The 16,133-nt window shown below is 39.4% G+C and overlaps 1 protein-coding gene across 1 annotated transcript; it reads right to left on the reverse strand.

Moving 5' to 3' along the window:
- Positions 1-10,407: 10,407 nt before the first annotated feature.
- LOC147330271 (uncharacterized) lies at positions 10,408-15,511 on the reverse strand. Its single transcript, XM_086291944.1, has 2 exons — positions 15,245-15,511; positions 10,408-13,433 (listed from the first exon to the last, which is right to left on the reverse strand). Exons 1-2 carry the CDS (start codon positions 15,423-15,425, stop codon positions 12,514-12,516), a joined length of 1,101 nt encoding a protein of 366 aa, XP_086148070.1. The 5' UTR covers positions 15,426-15,511; the 3' UTR covers positions 10,408-12,513.
- Between the last annotated feature and the right edge of the window lie 622 nt (positions 15,512-16,133).

Below are 16,133 nucleotides of genomic sequence, written 5' to 3' on the forward strand. Positions count from 1 at the left end.
CAAGTCATCTTTTTAAATTCACAGGGATCAAGTCCAGAACAGAGAACATAGTCTGTATTTCCTGTGTTGCTTTAGTTTTCTCCTATATAAGGATCTGTTCTGTCAGATTACTATTTGAGGCCATCCCACTCACTGACATTTGTATTGTCACTCATCCCTGCACACTGTTTACTTCAAATGAGCCCAGTGTTTAAACCAGCTTAAATCCATGAGACACTTGCAGCCATGGGTTACCCTCAGCATTTATCCAAACTATGTTATTCCTTTAACTTTGTGCCTATTTTTTTCCACACAAATTTCCTTTCTTCTGCTTCACTGTAAAAGCTTCATCCCTCTGAGCTTTTGAAAGACTCCTATTTAGGTAGGGCCTTTTTATCCAGGCATGTCCCTCAAGCTTTTTCCTAACGCTGGCAGCAAAAGGAAGAAACAAAAGTCAGGTGGGTGGCTACTGTACTGTTGTTGGCATTCATGTGTGACTGAGGTCTTTAATCCTATTATGGACAAATTAATCCCCTGTGATGCTTGTTATGTATTTTTCAAGCTATTATATAGTGTGCATGGCAATTCATATTAGTTTAAAGCCCCATTTTTCTTTACAGCCTTAGCACGAGAGTCTGTGGCCTCAGAGACCTATGAAGTCAAAATTAAAACCAAAGACAGACAATTACACAACCTGTCAACAATTTTTAATGGGTTCATTCTGCAGGCTTTTAAATATGATCATGTGTTTTGTGTTTTTCCCCTGCAGCTCAAGTAAAACAATAAATCTGTCAGGTGTGTTTTTGTATCTGAACTCCAACTCTAAGTGAGAGGCTTACTAATGGTACTGCCATTCAGTGTGCTGATTAGCAGCATCACTATCACCTCACAGCAAGAGATCCTGGTTCAAATGCATTGACTGGCCGAGGCCTTTCTGTTCTCAGTCTGTGTGTAGAGTTTACTTGATTTCACTCTAGCTTCCTTTGGCTGTCCAAAGACCTGCATGGATTAGGTTAATTTGTGATCAATTGGATAAATGGATAAATTGAATTGGATAAATGGGGGGAAAATGGATGGATGGCATTTAAAAAAAAAAATAGTTCAGTGGTGAAATGATCAGCCTCTAAAATAGAATTTTGATGTACACTAAATGTCATTTTTAAAATGTCTATGCCTCATTGAAAAGCAAAGGGTTTTCTTGTATAGCGGGATATTTTTCTTTTTGTTAGGTTATTTGCATCAACACATTCATACCCATGCTTGGTCAGGGACCCTTTCTCATCTCATTACTTCAAGGTGACCGGCCTTAGTGTAATTTTCTGATGCACCCAAATAACCTTTTAGCAATGAGTTTCAATATGAAGGGAAAAAAGAGGTTCGGTTACCACAGTTGCACATCTTTGTTACAAAGGACAAACACAAAGAGAGTTACGCTTGCATTCACAACTAAAGCCAGCTTACAATCACTGCACTAATTAACCTAGCACCTGGCAGAAACAATAGAAACTCCACACAGAAAGGATCACAGCAAATTCAAACCCAGATCTTTCTTGCTAGGAGGGGACAGCGCTAACGAGTGCACCCCTACAATATCACTCACAGAAAAGATCTGTAATGCTGGTACAGCAACAGTCTTGTGTGTTTCTAGGTAACCCTGGGAGACATCAGTACAGTAAAAGAAAATTACTGACTTATTTAGTGACTTTAGAAGTACTTATGCAGGCTTATTTTAGGCTTTTTAAAATATATTTATTTTTTGTCTTGCACCAAAGTCATTTAAGCTCCTGCCAGAGTACAATATATGCTTTAATTTCCTCCAGAGCTAGTGTTGTATCTTGAGATAAAAGTGGGATCATACCAGCACAGAGAGCAGTCAAGCAAAAGCTGCAGGAAATACAAAGTGTGATAAATTAATGTGTTCCTCCTCTTTTTTGTATGTACATATTACATCAAAAATGTAATCTTAACGAGGATATAACTCATCATTGTTTGAGATGATATTTAGACGATATGTACTTGGAAACAGGATGTTTGTCCGTCTGTGTGGTTTCCGGAGTACTTTTTAGCTCCATTTGGATATATCCAAATTAAATAAGCGACATGGGGTTATACAGTTGATCATGCCCTGCACTGTCACAAAGCTCAAACCATCTCAAACTGGTTTGTTGAACATGACAGTCACCAGATGTTAATCCAATGGAGCATCATAGTGGAACCAGAAATTCTCTAATTTTCAGCACCTTATTTAATCTCAGTCCAATGGAGCACTTTTTTGGATGCACAGCCTACAAATCTGCAGTAACGGTGTAAAGCTAGTATGTCAGTATGGACCAAAATCAGAGGAATGTTTCCAGCACCATGAGGAATTAAGGCAGTTCTGAGGCAAAAGGAGGTCTAACCTGATGCTAGAAAAGTGCCTGCGTGTGCTCCATTACAGGCACCCTGTCTTGGTGGTGCTAAATGGGCATGAATGTGTCACATTTGCACTGGCAGACCGTGCTGAGGGAGAAGGACCCAAATCCAGATGCTCGGAACGAAACTATAATTTAACAAAAGTCAAGCAGTTCATTTTTGGCTGGAAAAAAGGTACAAAAAAAAAGGCAGATGCACACTGAGGCCAAACTAACTAGAACTAAAGTGGAAAAAACAAAATGCTAAAAACAAAAGAGGCGAAGAACAAAATCTTGAACATGATTAAAAACCTGAACATGAAAAAACCTCAGAGACAGCTTAAATACACAGAAGGGTGGTGAGGGACGTGGACACACACGGGGAACACAGCTGACACAAATGAACATGACGCCACAGGTGAAGCAAAACTAAACACATTGAACATGGAACACGAGACTGTCAAAATAAACCAGGAAACATAATGAGACGAAGACTGTGACAGCACAAGCCTGACAATATGACATGGAAAACGCAGACATGAAACATAACAGACTGGGGAGACAGAAGGATACACAAGGAGAGGAACAGGGAAACAGATAAGGGGAACGAGGCTTAGACATAACTAAAAATCATACGTAAAGTACAAGTGACTTACACAGGAAACAGAAAACAACACAAACAAGGGAGCATGGATGAAATTTTAACTAAACAAAACCTAAGACATACTAATAATAACAGTAGAACTTACCATTACTCTAATACATCATAAGAAATCAGACATACAAAATAAACTCAAAATGCTGGGTCACAAACCCAGTGCCCTGACAGAATTTGACCATAAATGGTTGTCTGTCTCTCATGTTGGCCCTGTGATAGGCTTGTGACTTTCTGTGTGACAGCTGGAATAGGCTTTATTGTAACCGTAACATCTCCCCAAAGTTGAATGAGTTCTGGTTTTTGTCATAGTAAAGTGAAGTTTTTACTTCAGTGTTGTCTTGTGAATAACAGCACAGACTCTGCTTGCAGAAAGTCAGATCTCTGTTACAGACTCCCTGCAGACTTCTCTGATAGGATGAATACCGCTCCACTGAAGAGAAGGAAAACTGAATCGATGTCCTGAAAATGTGTGTACCTGCCACACAAAGCTGACTTGTGTGACTGTGACAAAAACAGGAATGGGTCACCACAGTCACACAAAGAAACTGGTGGAAACTGGTGGTGTTTTGTGTGGGGGAATATTTTTTTCCTCTTGTTTCCTGGTAGACGTCCAACAGCAGATCTGTGACTCAACTCCGAGTCTTACATATCCTGGGACAGATGGCAGCATCCTTTCTTTTCTGTATCTTAGCTTCGTTTGATCAAGGCTGTACACTTCAAATTTTAAACCTGAGGTGTTTTTAACTAGTGAGAGCAATGAATCACTTTGTTACGAGGTTTAAATGTTCATCGGAGGCCAGCATATAAATGTTTCCTGGAGAACATGTTCATCTCTCTGTTCTCTCAATCAACAACTGTCAGACAAAGAAACACTAATTAGGTCATAGATTATTGTCCCAGTGTTTTTAGACCTTAAGGACTGAGTGAATGTAGCGAAAATATCATTTTTACAGGAAGTGTGTGTTCCTACAGATAAACGGAGAGGTCTGACAATACAAGCATCCTTTTACAGTTGTTAGTAGAGGTGTGTATTAAAAGATTATTGACCACAGAGCAGATCCAGGTAATGTCTTGAGGGCTTAGGGGTTAGTCCACAGTGAACATCCCTAACCATATCAACTCACTTAATTGGCTTTATTATCTACATTTTTCTTTTAGTTTTGTGTTTTTTGGTGCATGGCTTTTGTATATAATAACAGTTTTATGTGTCGTGTCCAGAGACTAAGGATGTAAATCAGCACTCTTCCAAAAAAGTGGCAAGTTCACATCTTATATTTTTAAACTGTATAAAAAGAATAAACATAAAAGTAAAATCTTGGCTTTACATAAACCAAAGGTTTAAGCCTGGTTCCAGTAACTACAGCCATTGTTTCCTCATCAATTCCTTTTAAGACAGCAACTTTCCATGAATGACTTAAGCAACAGTATATATAGAGGGTTACATAGAAAGGGTTATTATATGAGTCTTTATGGTGTACTTTTACATAGCACTTACGGTTACATAGTTACATGATAGGAGTGAGAGAAGAAGAATTATCAGTATGTGTGCCGACCAAAAGTAAGCCTCTTTGACTGCCCACATTACACAAAGTACAGCTCTGTTAGATATGACAGCTTTGTCATCATGATGACTGTAAAAGCTTTACTGGAGTGCAAGGGATGGCAAGTACACCAAACTGTGATGTTTGATGACCGAACAGGCTCGCTATAATTATGACTGGACTACTCTGTCAAAGGAGTAGTAAACTGTGAGGCCTGTGGACTATGAGAAGTGACAGTGCCTCTGTTTCTAGAAAAGAAGACGCTGTTAGATGGGTTTTCTTTCTTTTATGGCTTATTGCCACATTGCAGCTTTCTTCCCGTGTGGTTGCCTTACAGTTTCTCAGTCGCTTTGAAGCAATTCTCACATCAGTAAGATTATTCTCACCACTCTTAATGCAGTTCTCACATTGTGAATGTGTTTCCTCGCCTGCATTAGTCTTTTGCGTTGTGTTTGTACACAATTTCACAATGCTATTGGTTCTACACATACTTCATCACTACTAAGCACATTTTGTTATTGCTTTGAGGCAATAATTTCACAGTTCATTTGAAAAGTTTTTGTCAGTCACAACTCTCACCTAGCTTAATAGCATTGCATTAGTGTACTATACAGTGGTCTGTGCTTTGTCCTGAGTTTTCTTTTTTTTTTTTCCTCATCTGTTTCCTGATGCTTATAGTGTCATGAGTAATTTGTGACAGGAGGAGAGCAGCAGGAGCAAAAGGGAAGATTTATGAAACAGTGCAGGCCTGCGATGAGACACTGGCTCAGATTGTAGTTTTTCGCGATCGCTTTGGTGCTATTCTCACAGCAGAAAAGTCATTCTCGCTACTGTTATTGCAGTTTTCAAATCAGTAACACGTTTCCGAACCCACATTTGAGATTCTTGACATTCTTATGCACACTGCTACTGGTTCTACGCATACTTTACTATCGAAACAGTTTGTACTTTTGTCAGTTACAGCTGTAGATCACTGACTTTCCTGAATACTCTCCAGCATTGGGTTAGCATTTTCAATCAAATTACTTTGAGATTTTTCAAATATGTATGTACGAGCAAATACAGTAACACACTGTCAGAGGTTTACTTGAAACAGGTATGCTTTCAGGGATGCTCTTCTGCATAGTTTGTTTGTAACAAGTGCTTGATTGAGTTACTGTTGCCCTTAAATCAGCTTCGAGGCTCTCTGGTCATTCTCTTCTAACCTCAACAAGGTATTTTCACCCAGAAAACTGATGCTCACAGGATATTTTCTGTAAACCCTGGAGACCCAGCAGACCAGCACGTTCTGAAACACTACCAACAACAACCAACACACTTTTACTCACCTTTCTTCCTGATGCTCAGTTTCAACGTCATCAGGCTGTCTTGGCCATGTCTACTTGCCTAAAATACTTTGAATTACTGATCTGTGGTTGGCTGATTAGAGAGTTGCATTACAACAAGGCAGGCAAACAGGTGTACCTGTACACTTTATACTCAACATTAGGGCTACATTTTTACTAAACTCTTTTTAAAGTCAGCAAGGTTTTGATAAAAGTTGGAAAAAGTTGGACTGGTAATCTGGCACGCCGGCCATGCAAGTGTTACGCTCTGAAAAGGGGATAAATCAATAAAGATGCTCAGACACTGCTTCTGACAATGCTTCTCTTTCAACAGTTTTCTGCAGCTTTATTGTGAATCATTTAGAAATACAAACATACAAAAGTATGAAACATCTTAATAACACAGCACATTCTCTGCTAGTTCTAAGATAACGTCTCAAGACAGTTTTCTTTCCTTTCCTCTTACTTAAAGGTGAGCCTGTGTCTTGTCTTTAGTACACATATGCTGGTCTTTACTCTATGTAGTCAGGTTGAGTTTGAGTAAAGTACTGAAAGAAGATTTTAGCAAAATAAACAGTCATCATACCTGCACGGAGACACAAAAGAAGAAAAGAGACATAAAGGTAAAAACGAATTTTCTGTTAGTTAATTCAGTTTAATTCAAATCATTTCCATTTCATTCTTATAGTGTCAAATCACTGTCACCTCACTGCCCTTTATACAATCACCTGATTGTTTTTCTGTTTTCTCTTTTCCAGAGAAAGCCCAACAATCGTGTGATTCCATATGAGCAAACACTTGGCGACAGTGGGGAGGAAAAACTCCCTTTGAAAAGGAAGAAATGGTTGATGGTGATCCTGTGTGTACTTAAGTCCTCTGTCTTCCTCTGCTGATGCCTCATCCCTGCCTGCTCTCTGTTTTCTTATGTGCCATGTTCTCCTCTTAATGTTCTCCTCCTGGTAGTTTGTTTCTAGTTTTTAGTTTCTAGTTTCTAGCTTTTGAGTTTTGCATGTTTGTACTTTTAAGTTCAGTATTACAGCAAGTGATGCAGCATTCTTCCATCTTTCCTGTCTTATGCTGCTCTAAAAGCTAAAAGCCACTTAAATATATGAAAATAACCATGTCTTTGATACTGTAACTAAAATAGTTAACTTCATCAGGGCAAGAGCACTGAATTACAGACACTTAATTTTTTGCACTTTTGGAGGAGCATGAACCTGGACATGGTGACATAGGCTACCACGCGGCAGTGAGGTGGCCATTTGTTTTCATGATGAACATTCTGTACCAGAAATATTTCAGTGTGAGAATTTGTTTTCAAACTCTATAAAAACTTCATCTGTCCTTTGAGTATTAGTCACTCTTCTGTTGGCACATGACTAAAATCCTTAGTCTTCTGCATCAGGCCCTCCTGCAGACATTCCCTCTTTTCTATTTTTCCAGGGCTGGACTGGTAATCTGGTATCCCAGGCATTTTCCCAGTATGCCAACTCATTTGTGGGCTGTAAAAGCACCAACAGCAGCCCATTCATTCATTTTCATTACAGACACTTATGGATGGGACTTGAGAACCGGTTCTTCTTTGTACTGGTTTTCATCTGTGATTTGTGTTGTTGGCTTTGTTCATACCTAAATATTAAGAGAAAGATCGCGTGTGTCCTCATTGGGATAGTGATATGTTTTGGCATCTGGGGCTGTAGCCTCAGGTTAATTAGTGAGACAGTGCGTTTCAAATCAATTTACAGAGTAACATGAAAGTAACTGTGCAATTAAGTAACATACTGCATTACTTTTAAGAAAATTGTTCTTTGTAATATGTGCAATGATTACTTTTTTCAGTACTGACCCCAAAACTGAGCACAACTAAGAGGGGAAATAGCTTTAAGATGCATAAACATTTGACCACGCACCATGTAATTAATTTGCATGAATGTAATGTCTGTAATGTAACGTGGTGGTGAAGCCAATTGAATCACTAAGTGATACTGATAATCGGAATTGCTAAATTCTTATCAGTTCCCATCCCTACTGATACTATATTTCTCAGTCAAATCTCTTAACACGACTGGCCCTTCCCCTCGCAGCTTGTAGAAAAAGTTTAGTGTGGAAGTACTTGCAAAGGTGGAGCTGAAAAGCTGAGGGAAAACATTAAAAAGAAACTAATAATAGATACAGCTAAATATGTCAAATTGACTATGTTAGCTGTCAGTGCTGCTACACCGTGAACAGTAGTACTAGCAACAACTAGTAACAGCTAGTAACCAGGTCTCACAGTCACAGGAAGCTGCTGCAGCTGCACCAGCTGTGGAGAAGTGAGGAAGAGACAAGGAAGACATGATAAGTAAATAGATGGAGGGACATATTTAGGAAGAAAGAGAATCTGAAGCAAAGTGAATGGCTACTTTGACCATGAGCCACTGCTAATAGCTAAAGTGTAGCTTTTAATTATTGTCACATGCTGCAGCGCAACTAAGAAATAACCCTACAAACAACTGTACCAAGCAACCTGATTAAGACCTGCTTCAATATCTATATTTAAACAAAATGAAATGAAATATAAACATAATATGTGTATGCATCAGAGATATTTATGGTGGGATTATGGTGGGCCACAAAAATGCAAGGGATGGTTATTTTTTTTGTCACAGTCCAGTTAAGTGATACTTGTGCGTAAGCGCTTGGCAAAGAAAAGCAGGGAAAAGAGCCATCACTGCTGCTGATTGCATGAGATGAGTTGAGTTCTTTTACACAGGCAATCATTTGCCACTTTTGGCTGATTGCACAAGAGTTGAGATTTGATTGACTGTGATTAGCTTATATAATTATTCAGCAAGAGAGAAAATGGGTTTTCATTCCAAACTGACCCTCTTTAGTAACTCAGTATTATCACAGAAATTTGATATGAGCAAATAAAATGCAATATATCAGCTAGAGCCGCCTCAGACTTCCTGCTTCGTGCAATAACTGCTTCCTCTTTGCACTTTGACGAGATGTGACATCTCACTGCAGATCACAGAGTGGGCTGCAAACTTGATCGGCTCCAGAAGGGCTGCTTGATGCTCAAGTCACTCTCAGTATTCACGGCTGCTGATTCAATAACTGATATGCAAACAAGGATGTTAGAACTTTGATAAATATCACAAAACTGAGTGAATACTCCTGTCTGTCTGAAAAGTTGTGAAAGTGCCTTTGATAGCATCTTGTTTCAGTTCCAGATGATTTGCCGGATTGCTGCTAGAACTTTCTGTGATTGCTTTGTTCCACTAATTGTTGCAGAAAAAGACTGCATGCACCCAAAAACATATAGACACAAGTTTGGATTAGGTCCATTGATAATAATGACTTGCTTTCAATATATGAAAGTTCAGTATAGCACTTCAATGTTTCAACACCAAAAAAGCTGTTGTTTATTAGATGAGATTTACATTCATATTTCACACTCTTGCAGTCAGACTAATGACCAACAATCACATGGAAAGGACTCCACCAGGTGTTGTGAATCTGTTACTACAATATAAAATAGCATGACTGCATTATTATTAAGAGACGAGTAACACATTGTGACAGCCTGTTTAAAGGTTCTTGATTGTACATGCTGCTTCTTTGTTTTTATATGCCTATAAAGTGCATTATTGTAACTAAAGAAAATGGCACATTTCACTGATTGTGGTGTAGTACAAAGGCACAGCATACTCCATTCTTTCTCCAGATAAGCCATGGCATTGATGCTAAAGTAAGAGAAACAGGTCAGTGTCCCTAAGTGTATGTATTGTGTAATGAATATAAAATAGTCAAACCTAACTACAACTTAGTATATATTGTTTTGGGGCAGTGGATTTCTCCAAATTAGCCATCTTTGCAGGGACAGGAATTTGTTATTGACATACTGCAAACTAATCTGTGCTGCTAATAAACACTGTAAAGCTGACAGCTAACAGTTCTTGAGCTTACTCTGACTCAACAACTAGCAAAAGCTTGTCATTCTAAGAAACTTCCCCAGCTTTTCCAAAACTGTATTGCTTTTGAGCAGACAGGTGTTATTTAGAAATGGTTTTCAATGTTTACTTCGAAGGCCAAGGAACTTGAATGCTAAAGATGCGACAATGAATTAGAATTAATTTTCTGAAGCAGCTGAAACTCAGTAGGAGTTTAATTACATTCAAGACTTGATTTAGCGGTACTGAGTAGCACACATTTAATCAGCATTCTTAAATACAGCCATGGCACAAATAACCTTCATTTGTCCAAAGTCTGAGGCGCTTTCATAGTTTAGTAGTTATACATTTGCCTCCCATATGAAGAGGCTGTGCTCAAATCCTGGGTAGTATTATTTAGAATTCACTGGAACATTGCAATTCGTCAAACAAGAAAATTCAAGCTGCCAGAAGTTTTGTCTAGATGTGCAAACATTAGTGTCTTGTACCTTTGGATGCTTGATGTGATTGGCTATGAAAATAATCTCTCTTAGAATACTTTGGCCACATATGAGACAACAGCAACAAATACTCAACTGCTAGTTTATTAAAAAATAACATTTAATACATATTGATACAACACTGTACAGTATGTGTGCGCAGGGGAACAAAGATGTCCCAGAGAAGACTGTGAGTTGGGCTGCTGGTAAGTTGAGAAGATGTGCTGGAGTTTAGTTCTTTTTTTTTTTTTTTTCATGCTGCATTCATCACATGTAGAGGGACAAATGATGCGAGACAAGGCCTCCTTAGCGACTGAGCTCTGACACACTCTGGAAAGACCACTCTTTCGTTATCGTTCATCTTTTTGCACAATACGTGGATACAAGTTTCTTTTTTTGTATTTACTTCAGCTACAAGCAGAGAAAAAATTAAATTGATCATAACTGTTTAATGCTTCTCAACTGCCCCCAGTTATGAATGCAGCATTAATCCTGAGAGGAGAAACTGATGAATCTGCTGTGAAGGGATCAATCACTGTGAAGAGGAAGGACTTTAATCCATGAAAAACCAATCATAACTCTTAAGTGGAGGGAGGCCACTCCAAAAACATTTAAATGATCACTACTGTGAATGAAATCCCTGAAAAACCACACAGTTTCTGCTAATACTGCCTGGTCCTGTCATAGTGTCAATTCCTGCATCATCCAGGACTAATGCAATAGTGCATGTCGTTAAAACAAACAAAAAAAGACATCACAAAATTCCTAAATGTATAATGGGTCAGAAACAGTGGATTTTATACAGAATCTCACAAAATAGTGGTGCACTCTCCTGATAGATGTATCCTCCTTTTAATCAACATCATGAAACAAGAGTAACTTTCAGACATGCGCACAGTATCCTAATGCACCTTGGACACTTTTCTGTAGAGGTCAAACCTCACTAAAGTCAGACCTTGTAATGTGCCACTTTGTGCACAAGTCTGAAATACATCCAGTCACATTACTGGATAGATAAAAACACAAGAATGCCAAAGCGCATGCCTCTTGTGCTCTTTGACAGGTGTTCAGCTCAGCAGACATTCCTTTATGATGCCTTTTAGCTGCGTAATACAGAACAGGTAGGGACCTGTCCGAGCCTGTGTGAGAGGGTCAGGGGACGCTTCTTTCAGCAGCACCTTCATTGCAACACACAGAGAGACTCTTCTCCTGACAACAATGACAGAGAGAAATAACCCTAAAGTGTGCACATTGTTTGCACACACAGGAAAAACTGTGTTTGCACGACTCTTCATCTCTGCAGTGGAAGCAGTAAGTTATGTGAACACAAAAGTTTGTGTTAAAATGACATGTGCCGTAAGTTTAACAGGCTGATAAGGCAAGCATGTCTGAAAAGGGCTCATGTGAGATAGCAGCATGTAAGTATTTAATGTAACAGCACCTAATTTAAAAAAAAAAAAAAAAAAAAAAAAAAGAAAGTTAAGTTAGACAATAAGAAAATTGTTGGAGATAAATGTTAGATCAGACTCTTCCTTTTATATCAGCCACATCTCCAGTTTACAGGGCTTTTTGGCAACACTAATATTTTTCTTTTAAAAAAAATGCTACATTTAAAAATAAAAGTATTTTATTTTAAACGGCAGTGCTTTAGCCATGTAATACACAGGTTTTATTTACCAAACCATCACTATTAGCTCTGTTTGTTAGCTAATAAAATTAAGATGATTTTATGCATACATTGCTCTTTAGTTTAAGTCATAAAGTGAGAGATTTTAAAACTCATGTGTGACTTGGAAGTGACCGGCTGCTCATAAGCTGTGACTGTGCTGGACATTCTTGCAGATCTTGATGTGTCTCAGCTTCAAGATGTGGGTGGAAGACTTCTTCATGCTATTTATTTGACTAAAGAAAGGCTAGATATTACAGAAAGTCTAGCTAATGACGCAAATGGTGTCAAATATTTAACACTCAGTGACAAGTACAAAAAATGTATTAAACAACAAACTAAACTGGCTAATATAAATTCTATTGATGGACTGAGGATTATTAGGTTAGAAAAAAAAAAAAGTTCTCCAGGATTTGCAGAATTTTTCGATCCTGAAATATTGGAAGAAACAACTCATCGTCCTAATGGCAGCAATTTGAGCTTTTTATAGAAAAGTTTCTTCAAGATTCACACAACAGATTGTATAGCAACACAGTTGCATCATTGCCCTGAGAAATATGTTCCCTCACGGCTATGGGTCTGAAGATGCCTTTTGATTTTGTCAGAGCGGCTGAAGCACTTGCCACACACAGGACAACTGTATGGCTTTTCTCCTGTGTGGATCCTCATGTGCACCTTCAAGTGAGCCATCTGTGTGAAGCCCTTTCCGCAAATCTGACAGCGGAACGGTTTTTCTCCCGTGTGGCTACGCTGGTGTTCTTGAAGTCTGCCTGAGGAGCTGCAGCATTTTCCGCATACTCCACAGCGGTAAGGTTTTTCCCGAGTGTGCACTTGCACATGCACGTGTAAGTGGCCAATGTGACTAAACGCCTCACCGCAAACTTTGCAACAGAAAGAAGACATGTGGCCTTGTAGGGGGGACTTCTGATGGGGACAGTCTACGGCGCTGGCTCCCTGGTTCCGCATGTGAGAAGCCTGTCCTCTGTTCGCTGCGTTTCCAGCACCCTTAGCACCAACCATCTGTCCGCCATTCTCCACCCCAATAATGTCAATGTTGTTCTCGTTTGAGCAGTTTGGATTGACCGGTGCAAGAGGCTGGGCGCCGTTGTTGGAGGAAGTCGAGCCTCTGTGGCCAGCTCCGCTCTCTGCCTTCACATGCCTCGGGGGACCTCGAGATCCAGGATCCCTTTCCCTGTTTTCCACACCCTGATTCTGCGGGACGTTGGATGTGTGTGGGCCATCCTGAGGATATTCATTTCCAACACGAGGAGGAGAGAACATATTCTCTGATGTGCTGCAAGAACCATGTCCCCGAAGCTGATCATCCGCTTGGTTGGCCCGCATATCTCTTTTGTCCTTGATCTGAATAGGAATGCGTTCTTCGTGCCCCATGCTGGGACTCCACTCGCGTCGCGGATGCTCACCATCCTCCTCGTCCAACAACGCCATGGACGGACGATCTGAAAAGACATTGGAAGGAAGCTGGTCAGACGAAACCACTGACTGCATTGAAGAAAATATGTTAACAGCCTGTTGATGACATTTGAAATCAAATATTAAAATCCCTTGTTCCTCAACACAAGAGCTTGAAGAAATGGTAGATGCATCTTCTTTGTTAACCTTTTTCTGTTCTTTCTTTTTAACATGAAACAGGCAAAGAGCTGAACGTGCGACACTCTTAAGTAAAACTAATAGAACAGAAATATTTCATTTTAGTTATGCCATGTTAAAAATCTGACGTGGTCACAGCTTACAGTACGAGTGACATGGTGGCATCCTAAACCTTTTGTTTTATGACCAATAATGGCAAGACTATGGCCTAAAGACATACTCAGTAAATACAGTGTATGTGTAGTCTAGCTACAAGGGTAAAGTTAAAGTGTACCATTTTAAAGATACCATCCAAAGTCTGTTGATGGTGACATGTTGGACATCCTGTCTATATAATTATTACAGATGTTTTAACTGCATATTTTGCATCAGGGTCACTGAGGTCATTGTCCCAACAACTTATTTCAATGCATTTTCCCCAGAAAACTAAAGCAAACCAGGCCTTTGTGGTGATTGCCCAACCCCACACCTCCTTTTGAAACCTGAATAACAAAAGAGTGTGCCTGTAAATTACTTTGGGTCAACTTCTTTTGTTTTAAATTATTCTATATAGATAAAGTTATGCCACATTTAGCCACTCCAATCTTAACTGTGCGGATCTGGTGAAAGTCCCACTTTCTGTCAGTGCAAAAAATTTAAAAAAAAAAATTCCCTGAGATATCTTCATATAAAGGTGAAATTTCAACCTTATGTCTGTTTCTCTTTAACATAAAGTAATGCTGCTGTAGTAAATGAAAGAAATCTCTCAGCATGACTCTTAAATTGTAAGAGATGCATATGTAATATTACAGAAAGGTTTCAAGTAGCTTGTTGCCCCAACTATGTTATAAAACAGGAGAGTTTAATTGTTAAATTTTTTTTTTTCAAATCCTTAATTGGTTTGGGAAGTTTTATTGTAGACAAAGCTATAAAACTTTCAAAAACAGATGCAGCAAAAAGTCAGACATTTATGCCGTCCTTCACATTTTCCAAAGCCATTCATTAGGCTAAACTGGAGTCTTTGCCTGGTCCATTCAGGCACCCCAGGCCTTATGTTTAACACCCCTGACTTTAAAGTGATGTATTAAATGAAATTACAGAGGATTTAACAGGAATTTGGTAATTTAGATTAATGTGTCATGCAAACAACAGTATCTATATTTCTAATAATTAAATGGCATCTCTGCCAGCACTTTGGAACCCGAGTGAATTATGGGTGTTTGTGAATGAGGGGTTTAAGACCGGGGTAAACAAACACTGCTGACACATCACTTGTGTGGTGGTTTGTTTGCTTTTCCTTCTCCAGCATGTGTGACTGTCAGATAATGTATGCGTCTGCAAAACAAATTCGTTAGTATACACACAAGGATCCAGATACAGCTCAGTGCTAGCCCGGGTATAGGCACTAGGCTAGTAGACTAGCAGGCTGGCTAACGAACAAAGGTTGCTATCGCGCTAGCCCCTACACAACAACAGCACCAGCAGCTAACATCAACTAGCTTGTCAGCGACCAAACTGGACTTGCTTGGAAGCGGGTCGAAATTATTCTGCTGCTGCTGCTCTTCATCATTGACGTTTCTGTTTCAGTTCCTCTGCCTACCAATCCCCGCTTCCCCGCATACACTCGGCTAATAGTGCAGAAGAAGAAACCACTGCACCGTTAGCTTAGAGTGGAGCTAACCTGGCCATATTTCAATCCCAGCCTCTCGCAGCCTGCGTCTCAGATGGTCGTTCTCCCGCTCCCGGATCGCTATCTCCTCCTGGTACTCCAAAATCGTGTCCTCGACAGATTTGTAAATCTCCTGCGCAGCAAGCATGAGACGCTCAGTCAAAAAGACGTTTAAAAATTGCAGTTTGGTCATTTTTGTTTTGGGCTGCACGGAGCTCCTGCCACCAGCTAAAACGGACCAAAAAAAAAAAAAGATGCTCGACCCCGTCACGTGACCCCCAACTACTTTCTTCTGCCTTCTTACCCCCAGGGATTGTCTTCCAATGATTTTTGTTTTTCGTTATATTTCCTGTGCTTTGACTTGCAGTTTTGGGGTTGTTTCATTCTTATTGTGCAGAATGTTTTCAATTTCTTTTATTCGTTTCAAATTCATTGGGCTTTTTTTTAAATGTAATTCCAACACGTATCCGTTTCTGGTGATTTAAAATTTGCACTCAGGAGCCAGCAAGAATGAGAACACACAAAAATAAGGAATACAAATAATATTTGCTGTGTTATTTATTTATTTATTTATTTATTTATTTATTTATTTATTTATTTATACAAAATATCACGTGTACATAAGATTTGTTGCAAGAGTTGTTGAAGCTAGGGTGAGAAGAGAGGTGATGATCAGTGAGCATTTGAGATTGTTGATGGAGAAGCACAGAGTAAGTCATAAGGAGCTGCACTGTGCCTTTGTGGATGTAAAGAGAGAATATGACAGGGTGCCAAGAGAGGAACTGTGACACTGCAGGAGAAAGTTAGAAGTGGCAGAGAAGTATGTGTGGGTGGTGCAGGAAATGTATGAGGTATGAGGTGAAAGATGGGTTCAAGTGGAGGTGGGATTGGGTCTGAGCAC

The sequence above is a fragment of the Aulonocara sp. 'chitande type north' Nkhata Bay genome, linkage group LG5 (genome assembly GCF_057382095.1).
Source record: "Aulonocara sp. 'chitande type north' Nkhata Bay isolate Kocher_YH1m ecotype deep benthic linkage group LG5, A_spYH_male_GT1.1, whole genome shotgun sequence".
Classification (NCBI taxonomy): Eukaryota; Metazoa; Chordata; class Actinopteri; order Cichliformes; family Cichlidae; genus Aulonocara; species Aulonocara sp. 'chitande type north' Nkhata Bay.

What these genes read in the sequence shown, in the direction of transcription:
- LOC147330271 (XM_086291944.1), bottom strand. Translation starts at nt 15,425, where the DNA reads ATGACCAAACTGCAATTTTTAAACGTCTTTTTGACTGAGCGTCTCATG. An exon ending in TGGGATTGAAATATGGCCAG is followed by an intron (nt 13,434 to 15,244) that starts GTTAGCTCCACT and finishes ATGTCTTTTCAG; the next exon opens with ATCGTCCGTCCATGGCGTTG.